Below are 10268 nucleotides of genomic sequence, written 5' to 3' on the forward strand. Positions count from 1 at the left end.
AGATAGTACAAAATATACTTACTTTAAAAACTCTATAAGGTAATTCATACTTTCTGGACTCAAAGTAAGGACTAGTTCAGGTTGAGATTCAGGTGCATGCAGTTCTTTTAGAATTGAAAGCATCAAGTGCATGTACTCATACTTTTGCTTTTACTCATAGGTCTGTCCCCCCAAGGCATTTGATAAAGAATCCAGGAGGTTGGCTTAACCTCGGAGTCTTACTTGTCTTTTCATGATGTCTTTGTAAACCTCACATTTGTTTTCTACTTAGTAGGGATACACAGACCTAAAAGAAAGGAATAGGATTTTATCTACGTTCCTGTAATAGTCTGAACAAAAACAGGATCACTGGGGCTGTCAGGGGCTCCATCTGGTTCCTTCTCTGTTGTTGCCCTGACAACTCTGAAGTATTTTAATTTTTTAAATTAAGAAAGTATACAGTTTAGCTTCCCTCTCTGGATTTCACCCACTTTATTAGAGATCTATTTCAAAAAACAAAACTTTCCCAAGATTTTGAGACATTTCACAAAGCCTGAATAAGTCATCATTGCTTATTAAATGAAGGATTTAATATGAGGATTCCAGCCCCAAAGCTGTTTAGAAAGCTGACAATCAGAGGCCGGGGCTGTCGAGTCAGGTGCTGTTGCTCGAAGATTCCCCAGGCCACCGATTCACTGCTCCCCTGCTGGGGCAGAGCTGGGCAAGGACAAGTCTTCCACCTTCTGCTCTCTGCCATGTCAGTCACGCACAGAGGACGGGCTCAGGAGGTGGGGGTTCGCTTTCAAGAGATGGCATGCATTCTTGGCTTGACAGGAACTGGCTCTCATCTGGTGTGACGCGTCATCCCCAGGGGCTAGTGAGGGTGAGGGTCCTGGCTGGGAGACCGTGTGCACACATGCACTCATAGGAGTTGTGGGTGGGTAAGCGTGCATGCAACACCACATGAGACAGAACTTGTGTTAGTGGCTCAGGGCCAAGACCCAGCGTGTGCCCCCCGAGAGGGCCACCCTTTAACAAATTCCCTCTCTGCGGCGTGTCCGCCTTCTGATCAAGTGCCATTAGCTTCACATAGTCCTGTGGGCCCAACGCGGCCAGATGCCACCTGCCGCTGAGCCGGGCACACGGGAAGATCAGGGTTCCAGGCCTGCCTTGCGGTTAGGGCGGCGGGCTCCTGGGTGCAGGCGGTGATTGCTTGGGAAGCCTCCCTCCCACCATTCCCAGGCCTGGCCGCCAGCATCCGCACTTGCCTCTTCCCTCCCTCTGCTCACCTGCTGGCCAGAGCAGCGCAGAGGCCCCGCAGAGGCCCTGAGAGGGAGCCTGGAGCCAGCCAGAGGCCTCCTGCTGGGCAGCCATGGGCCCTTCACCCAGGGGCAGCGGCCTGCAGGACAGGGCTTGTCACCGCAGCTGCTAAAGTCACCTCAGCAAATTCTCCAAGTGCTTTTAAAATGCTTTTTAAAATGCTTTAAAAAAAAAAAAGTGCTTTTAAAGTGATTTTAAAAATGCCCATGAAGGAGCACCTGGGTGGCTCAGGGTTGAGGATTGGCCTTCCGCTAGGGGTGTGATTCCAGGGGCCTGGGATCGAGTCCCATATCGGGCTCCCTGCAGGGAGCCTGCTTCTCCCTCTGCCTGTGCTCTGCCTCTCTCTGTCTCTTATGAATAAATAAATAAAATGTTTTTAAAAAATGCTCATGAAGGAAGTGGTCGTGAGGATGATGCCGTGGTGACTGGGATAGATTGATGGCAATGACAGATGATGGCACTTTGCTTATAATAGGGCTCAGGCCCATGGCTGTTTGGTGCTAGTGGTGACAGGGGTGGTAGGGGGCTGGTGAGGGGGGCAGTGTCGCCTCCCGGGGCTGACATCTGTGGCTGTGGTGGAGAGGATGAGTGGCGGTGAGTGTGAAGCCGGTGAGCAGGCCCATGTGGGCACCAATGGTGGAGGTGCTGGGGGTGGTGTTAATAGCCATTATGGGTTGTGGGGACCTAAGGTCCTGCAGGGGACAGTGGTGGCCAGTGGGGGATGGTCAGTCGTGGTGGTGGGATCTGCGGTTGCTGCTTTGGTGGCTGTGGAGCCGGTGGGGACTCTGCACATGGCTCTCCGGTGGCCACCTGGCTGGCCCGGGACAAAGACCATGGGGACAAAGGAGGTGGCAAATTAAGTTTCCCAGTACACCTGGTTCCCTGGGGATTCTCGCGCGAATCTGCCATCCACCTTGGGAGATCCCTGCTTGGCCACTGGCAGTCCCTCGGGGGCATCATCCTCTGCATTGGCGATGCTGAGCTGCTCAGCCTCCCGGCAGGTTCTCATGCAACTAGCTGCTCGGCCAGCAGAATCAAGGCTAATGGTCGCTTTTGTGCCAGACCTGTGGCTGCATGTGTTGGCCTCCAGAAGGAGCAGGAACAGAATTCAGGAGCACCCCACATGGAGACTGGAGGGCTGAAGGCCCTCAGTTTCAGGAAGCTTCCAAGAGGACACTTTTCAGGTGTGAAAGGGACCTGTTTAGGATCATGCCTATGAAGTGACTGTCAGGGGTCCTGGGCCGGTGTCCTCCATCACATGTGGGGGAGTAGTGCCTTCCTCACAGGGTACAGAAGAAGGACCCCCGGCAGGTGCTTCCTGCAGGGCCGCACACGTACTAAGTAGCCCGTGAGGAGACGCCAGCTTTTCCTGTTCTCCTGAGGCAGCCCTGTTCAGCTGATCTGACTGCAGAAATCACAGACTCAGCCTGTGCAGTCTATCCAGCCACTTACTATGTTTTGTCTGTGCTGTTGATATATACGTAACATTTTTTGGATTTAATTATCAGCACTTAAGGCAGAGGTTTCACACAAAAATGTAGATTTCCAACCCCTCTGGAAGAATGGGAAGACTTGGTGCCTGGGTCAGCACCTCCACAGGGCAGCGTTAGGTGGGACATGGGCTCTCTGGTTTGTCACAGGCTCCACCTCTCCCTACAGCCCACCCTCTCCCCTGAGTTTGGGCCTCCTGCTCCAGCCTCACCTCTGTGGCTCACTGTCCTCCAGTGGTGCTCTGTGCCCACCTGGCCTTCCTGTGGCACCCTCTGAGCCACAGGCCCACCACATGACCTCCTTTGAGGGAGGGGTCTTGGTGTCATTATATCTGGATTTGGGTTGGCCAGTATCAGACCTGGAAATAGTCTCTCACGTGATGGAGAAAAGTTTATTAGTTTAATTGCTGGTACCAGAAATTCCCCAAGGGAGAGAAGTGTCTTGTTTGAAGAATTTTGATGATCATTGCTGGGGGTAGAAGTGGGATTCCAGGACACCTGGGTGGCTCAGCGGTTTAGCGTCTGCTTTCAGCTCACGGTGTGATCCTAGGGTCCTGGGAACGAATCTCACATCGGGCTCCCTACAGGGAGCCTCTCATGAATAAATAAGCAAAATCTTAAAAAAGAAAAAAAAAAAAGAAGTGGGACTCCAGAGTTAGCAGGTGTCCTGATGTTGGCACCTGGAGTTGTTTCCATGAGAAAGGGAAGAATTTGTTATTTGGTTTCTAAAGAGGACGGGTAGAGAGGAGGAAAAAGAGAGAGAGCTTATAAGAGAAGGGGAGAAAGGATGGGGCCAGGTGAACAGGTGTCTTCATGGCCAGGACAGAGTGGCCAAAGGCCATTTTGGAGACTGTGATGTGCCTTTCAAGGTATGTCTGCCAGGGAGATGGAAACGGCTCTTCCCCTACCCACCTGGGGTCTTCCGTGCCTCCTGCTCTGCTCACTGCTGTGTCGGGAGAGCAAGCTTTCTGTGGAATTTCTAGGGAGTAAATGTTATTTTTTTTAAAAGATTTTATTTATTTATTCATGAGACACACACAGAGAGAGAGAGAAAGAGAGAGAGAGAGAGAGAGAGAGGCAGAGACACAGGCAGAGGGAGAAGCAGGCTCCATGGAGGGAACCTGATGTGGGACTCGATTCCGGGACCCCAGGATCACGCCCTGGACCAAAGGTGGCGCTAAACCACTGAGCCACCAGGGCTGCCCCTATAGGGATTAAAGGTTGATATGAAATCCACCTGGGCCCTCCGGAGTGGCCGATGCAAGAAGCAGGTGCCAGGGCAGAGGAGAGCGTGGGTGCTGGAGTCCTGGGACCTGTCAGGCTACTGAGCAAGGGCTCCGGATGTCCATGGATCATGGGGTTGGGGTGGCTGGTGTGGAAGAGGTGGTACAGCCCATTTTACTAGGAATCTGGGGGACAGAGAAGCCCCAGTTGGTATCTGGTTATAACAAAATGGACCCAGGTTTCCAGAGCCAGACATGGGTGCTGAGAGGAAAAAAAAACACATTCTGAGCTTGGAGTAAATGGTTGAGCAGCCAGTTTATTTGGAGCTGCTGGTGGCTCAGCTGCCTGGGCCTGGCGGGGTCTGGGAGGGGCTCAGCCGAGCATCTCCGTGGTGGTGCACAGCAGGCCAGCCAGGAGAGCCAGGCCCAGCGCGGCCACACCAGCCAGAGCCACATCCCACCAGACCCCCGGGTAGGTCCAGGGTGCCTGTAGCTGCCAGCCGCAGCTGCCCAGCTCGTAGCCCGTCAGCCAGCCCAGCGGCCGGGTGGTGGCCAGCGCGGGGCTGGCACAGCGGACCTGCAGCAAGGCCTCGGGCGTGTGGTCCTCCAGCCAGAGACGCAGGTAGGTGAGGCTGCAGTCACAGTGCCAGGGGTTGTGCATCACGTCGAGGATCTGCAGCCCAGGCAGGTGGTCGAAGGCACCAGGGGGCACGGAGCGGAGGCTGTTATTGGCCAGCAGGAGGTGGCGGGTGTGGACCGGCAGGGCGGGCAGGGCCTTGAGTCCCCGCCCCCTGCAGTCCACCCACAGCCCCATGGTCTCCAGGGTCTGGCAGGTGCACTCTGCGGGGCAGTCGTTGGTGGCCTCCGTGGCAGCCCAGAGCAGCAGCAGGGCCCCCCAGGCAGGCATTGGCGGGCTGGCTGTGGAGACAGTGGCCGTGATGTAAGGGATGCTTAGTGGCCGGCACCCCTGCCATTGGCCTTTGGGACCGACCTGGGGCAAAGGACAGCTCACTTCCCTTCTCAGGCCTCAGCCTTCTGCTCTGTGAAACAGGGTGGCAAAGGCCGAAGGGAGTGATGGGCGCCCAACCCAGGCCTAGCTGAGCCTCCCTGGACAATCACAGGGACCAATGGTGAGCGGAGCTGTGACGGCGGAGAGGAACGTGGGTAAGAACGCTCTTGGAAGAGCCCCTGACAGAGACCCCAGCTCCTGCTCGGGGAGAGGGGTGCAGAGGCTTGCTAGATGCTTCCCAGTCCTGAGCCCTGGCCCACAGGCTGCCCCCCGCCCCCACGCCAGAGCCTGGGGACAGGCTGATGGAGTGGACTTCCCAGACTGCACCTCCTCCCATCGATTCCCAGGTGCTCGTCCGTGGCCTAGTGAACAACTAGGTGATACCCGATGTAGAAGACAGTAGGGTGAGGATGCTGATATGAGGGCCAGGAGGGAGCCACGCATCTAGGCTAACCCTCAGAGTTGGGCAAATCAAGGCCCGGAGATGGGGAGTGACTCCTGTGGGGTCCACCCAGGGGTCTGTGTCGGAGGATGGACTCTGACTCAGGCCTCGTGAGCTCCAAGCTCTTGCCTGGTTCACTGACTTTCTTATGACTGTTTCCCTTTCCTAAGTCAGGCTCGCCCCCCAGGGCCTGACCCATGGCAGGCTGTCCGTGAATATTAATTGAATCAGCCATGGAGCCAGTGTCTCTGAGCGAGTGCCCCCGCAACCCCACCTTCTGGAGGGGAAAGCTGAAGGAGAGACAGGGCAGGCCTCCATGGCTGCCCTCCGTCCCTGCCAGGCCTGACTCACCGTCCCACCTGCATAGGGTGTGCTGTGGGCGGGGGGTGGTGCTGGGCAACAGGGAGGGACACTTACTTGTGAGGCCTGCAGCCGGCACCCCTTTCTGTAGCCTGAATGGTCCTGGTTGGGGCTGAGGAGGCAGCTCTATGAGAGGCAGTCAACGGTGGCCGACGCTTGGGAGGAGGAAGGAAATGATGAAAATAGCCTGGCTTATCCCCCGCGTGCAGCCTTGGAGGGCTGTCTCCAGAGGCCACGGGCTCTGGGGCTCCCAGGGACTTGGGCCCCGAATGGCAGGTCAACCCCTATTTACAGAAGGAGGTCCCACAGTGCATCTCCTTGTACCACCAGTGCTTCCTTGGGCCTCAGGACAGGGTCTGTGGGAAAACCAAAGAAGCCCCTCACCAGGCCCAGGAGGTGGGGAAGGCTTCCAGAAAGAGGAGGCCTTGGAGTTGAGCGGCTCTGCTGATTGTTCCTCCAAATCTCAGATTTCCTCATCTGTAAAATGGGAGCAATAATCCCTGTCCTGTGTGCATACACAGGGTGTGGGTTGGGTAGCTCCCTTGGGCTGAGGACCCTATGAAGGGAGAACAATTTTTTTTTAATTTTTTAAAAAATATTTTATTTATTTATTCATGTGCAGACACAGAGAGAGATGGAAGCAGAAACACAGGCAGAGGGAGAAGCAGGCTCCATGCAGGGAGCCCGACACGGAACTCGATCCCAGGTCTCCAGGATCACGCCCTGGCTGAAGGTGGTGTCAAACTGCTGGGCCACTGGGGCTGCCCAACAATGTTGTTTTAAATTGTCTTTGGTTCTTCTGAACAGGTCAAGGAAAAAGGCACTTTTTTTTTCTTAAAGATTTTTTAAATCTATTTATTCATGAGAGACACACGGAGAGAGGCAGAGACACAGGCAGAGGGAGAAGCAGGCTCCCTGCCGGGAGCCCAATGCGGGACTCGATCCCGGGACTCCAGGATCACATCCTGAGCCAGAAACAGACGTTCAACCACTGAACCACCCAGGCAGCCCTGTGGGTGTTTTATTTTTTTAGCATCTCACACCTCAGAGCCCGCATAGAGGGCATGGCGTGGTTCCCGTTCATCTGTGTATTTGTCATCTGCTTCTCCCCCACAGCACAGCAGTCCCCTGAGGGCTGGAGCCATCTCTCTGGTCAAGCCACAGTGCCCAGGTCAGCGCCTGCACTTGCAGGCCCTCCCTTAGTGTTTGCTGGGTGGCTGCAGGAGGGAGCCAATGCTTTGACTCTGAGAGATTCCATCAGCAGGGAGGACCTCTGAAAGTGGACCCCTCATTGTGCAGATGCCAGCAAGCCTCTCAGAGGGGAAACCTGACTCCCTGAGAGGCTTGCCTGCCACTGGGGCCCGGGGCCCCCTCAACAGCCTTCTGCTCCTAGGACATCTGGGATTGGGTTTTGTTTTGTTTTAAGTGCCCAAAGATGTATACTGTGGTGTTGTTAGTGGTAGCAAAAAATTGGAGACAAAAGGAATAGGTACGGTTGCATGCACACCACAGGATGTTATGCAGACATTATGTTAAATGAAATAAAACTGCATGAATTGCGTTGGAGGACTTTCCATTGTGTTGTTGAGTAACAAGAGTGAAATGGGCAGAAGTGTAGAGTAATACCTCATTTTGGTAAAGTGAACTGTGATAAACTTCCCTTGCCCAGGGTGACCTGAGGATGTGGGCCTTCTTATTTCTTATCACGTGCCCCCCTCAAGCGAGCCTCTGCACCCTCCATGGCCAGGGGCCTGGGTCTCCCCTGCCAGCCCCAGAGGGTCCCTGGGCTCCTGTCCTCTGCTCAGTTTGGCTTTGCTCTCTGGGAAGGAGCTGGGCATTCACCTTCCTATGAAGCCCAGGTAGGCTAACAGGTGTGCCCCAAGGGGCCAGCCTCCCCAACCTTCTGATCCCTGATCCAGAGCAGGGTGGGGAGGGAAGGTGTCATCTGGTGCCCCAGAGTCATGCCCGCTGTGGAGATAGCTTGCCCCAGCTGGGGTCACCTGGCAGGTATGTGGTGAACACTGTCATAGGAACCTGGAGCCCAGACAGGAATGTCAACCTCCATGGACCGTCCCGGCTCCCATTGTGGACGCCTGGCCTTGGCCTATCTCCCTTTGCCTACACACCGTTACAGCAGGTGCGGAGGGAGTCCGGGTGAGCGGGGGTCCCGGCCCCCAGGCTGTGTTTCCTGATCTGACCTGACCCAGTTGGACACACACTCCTCCTCTGGGGCCTCTGAGATTTCCCTCTGATTTTTAGCCTGTCCAACATTAAAAAAACAAAACAAAACAAAAACAAACAAACAAAAACCCAGCACACATGAGAACTCATTTTTGTTATGGGAAAAATTGCCTGTTCAGATGAGTAGGAAGACAATAAAATTTTCCATCAGTTCCAACATCAAGCAAGACTTTTATTTTTTCTCCTGTGTGTATTTTTCTTTTTCTTACCCAAAATTGGTCACTGGGGCCCACGCTCTTCCGGAACCTCCTTTTTCTACCTGTGAATACACCCACATAGGCCACCAGTGTTCGCCATGGTTCAGTCGTATGGATGTGGCAGCTTTTATTTAAAGAACCTCTGGGCCTAAAGAGCATGCCTCGTTCTCCTTATCTTGGTCAGCCAGGCCTTTGTCGGGGTTGACGGAGGGAGAAGGACAGCTCTTTGGGCTTCCTGAGGTAGGAGCTTCTGCCTCCCAGGGCTGCCCAAGTTGGCTGGCCCGGTATCCTATGCTATGTTCCCTGTGGAGAAACTGAGGCATTCTCCACTCCTGCCCCTTCAGGCTCCTTACTAGGTCACCCTCTACTTCCTATATATGGAGGCCCACTCTGTCTGGCCCCCTCCTTCCTCTCAGTTTGTAAACATGCTTATGACTTCTTTTATTCTGGAAAAATTTTTTTTCTTTTAAGGTTTTATTTATTTATTCATGAGACACACACTGTGTGTCTCACACACACACACACACACACACACACACACAGAGAGAGAGAGAGAGAGGCAGAGACACAGGCAGAGGTAGAATCAGGCTCCATGCAGGGAGCTCAATGCAGGACTTGATCCTGATTCCCGGGATCACACCCTGAGCCAAAGGCAGATGCTTAACCACTAAGCCACCCAGCTGCCCCCTATTCTGGAAAAATCCTGTGTGTGTGTGTGCATGTTTTGAACACCACAGCATGCTCCCTGCCCACTTCCCTCACCCCCTTGTGTTCACAACTAACCCACATATAGTTGATACTTCTCACGGGCACCAAGTCCCATCTCAGTCCTGTATGTTCTCTCTTGGCTTCTGGCCCAGCTGCCCCGCTTGCCGGCCATGTCCAACGCCAGCCCAGACCTGGCATCCTGTATTTGCTGGGCATTCCGTCTGAGTGTCCTACAGGGTGCTCACACCCACCATGCCCTAAACCTGGCTGTCTTTGCCCCCAGAACCTGCCCCCCTCAGTGATCTTCCCCTTATGGAGGGCCAGCTGCCTCTACCCAGCCACCCAGCCAGAAATCTGTGACACCGTCAGGGATGTCCCCTCGCCCTCGCTGCCATATCCCATCACCTGCCAAGTTGGCAGGCTGCCCTTTGCCTTCTGTGTATCTATGGACTTCGTCCCCTTTCGGGTGGTTGTCTGTTCACTCTACAGCCCCTCCTCCTGCCCTGTCTCCCACCTCTCTCCAGAGCCCTTCACCTGCTTCTCCTCTGAGATCCTCCTCCACTTCTAGAATGGGAACCCAGTTTTCCCCCAGGAGTCTGTCCTCCTGCCCCATCTTGCTGCTCCCTGTGATTTCTCTTCCTCACTGAAACCCCACTTCTTTTGGTCTGTGTGTTGTCCTCCAGGCCACCTGCTCCTGCCCGCTGCTTCCCATCCTGGTTGCTCCTCATAGCGGTGACTCCCACTTCGGGCACATGGCTTCCTGTCCACCATGAACATTGTTCCTCCCTCTCTGTAATTCCAGCATTCACGTGGGTGACCCTTGCTCACCCTGGCCTCGCAGTCTCTTGGCCTTTGCCCGAACTGTGCTCCTGCACTCGGGCCCACTCCAGCCATTCATCCTCACGGCCCTACCTCAGACTGGCCATCAGCACAACTGCTCCTCCTCAAAGCCTTGATGCAGAGGTCTCACCCCTTGACGACACCTCCCCATTCCAGCACAAGTCCTTGAGCATTCCCGCTCTGCTCCTTCTCGGACCTCATCAAGGTCTCCTGGTCAGTGATCTTGTCACTGTACTTTTATACTTTCAACATCATGACCTCACAAGCTGACTCAGGGATGACCATTGTCCTTCACTGTCCACTCTTCCGTTCTTTCATACAAATAGAATTTTAGCAGGACATTTGGCCTTCAGGCCAAACACTACATTTCCCAGCCTCCTTTGCCTTTAGATGTAGTCATGTGACCAAGCTTAGGCCAATGGGAAAGGAGGAGGAGGTAACTGTTTCTGCTTCCCACTG

The 10268-nt window shown here is 54.5% G+C and overlaps 1 protein-coding gene across 1 annotated transcript; it reads right to left on the reverse strand.

Moving 5' to 3' along the window:
• Positions 1-4308: 4308 nt before the first annotated feature.
• GP9 (glycoprotein IX platelet) lies at positions 4309-6025 on the reverse strand. Its single transcript, XM_038565495.1, has 2 exons — positions 5881-6025; positions 4309-4930 (listed from the first exon to the last, which is right to left on the reverse strand). The coding sequence occupies exon 2, from the start codon at positions 4917-4919 to the stop codon at positions 4386-4388; it is 534 nt and encodes a 177-aa protein (XP_038421423.1). The 5' UTR covers positions 4920-4930; positions 5881-6025; the 3' UTR covers positions 4309-4385.
• Positions 6026-10268: the final 4243 nt, after the last annotated feature.

Source organism: Canis lupus, chromosome 20 (genome assembly GCF_011100685.1).
Source record: "Canis lupus familiaris isolate Mischka breed German Shepherd chromosome 20, alternate assembly UU_Cfam_GSD_1.0, whole genome shotgun sequence".
Classification (NCBI taxonomy): Eukaryota; Metazoa; Chordata; class Mammalia; order Carnivora; family Canidae; genus Canis; species Canis lupus.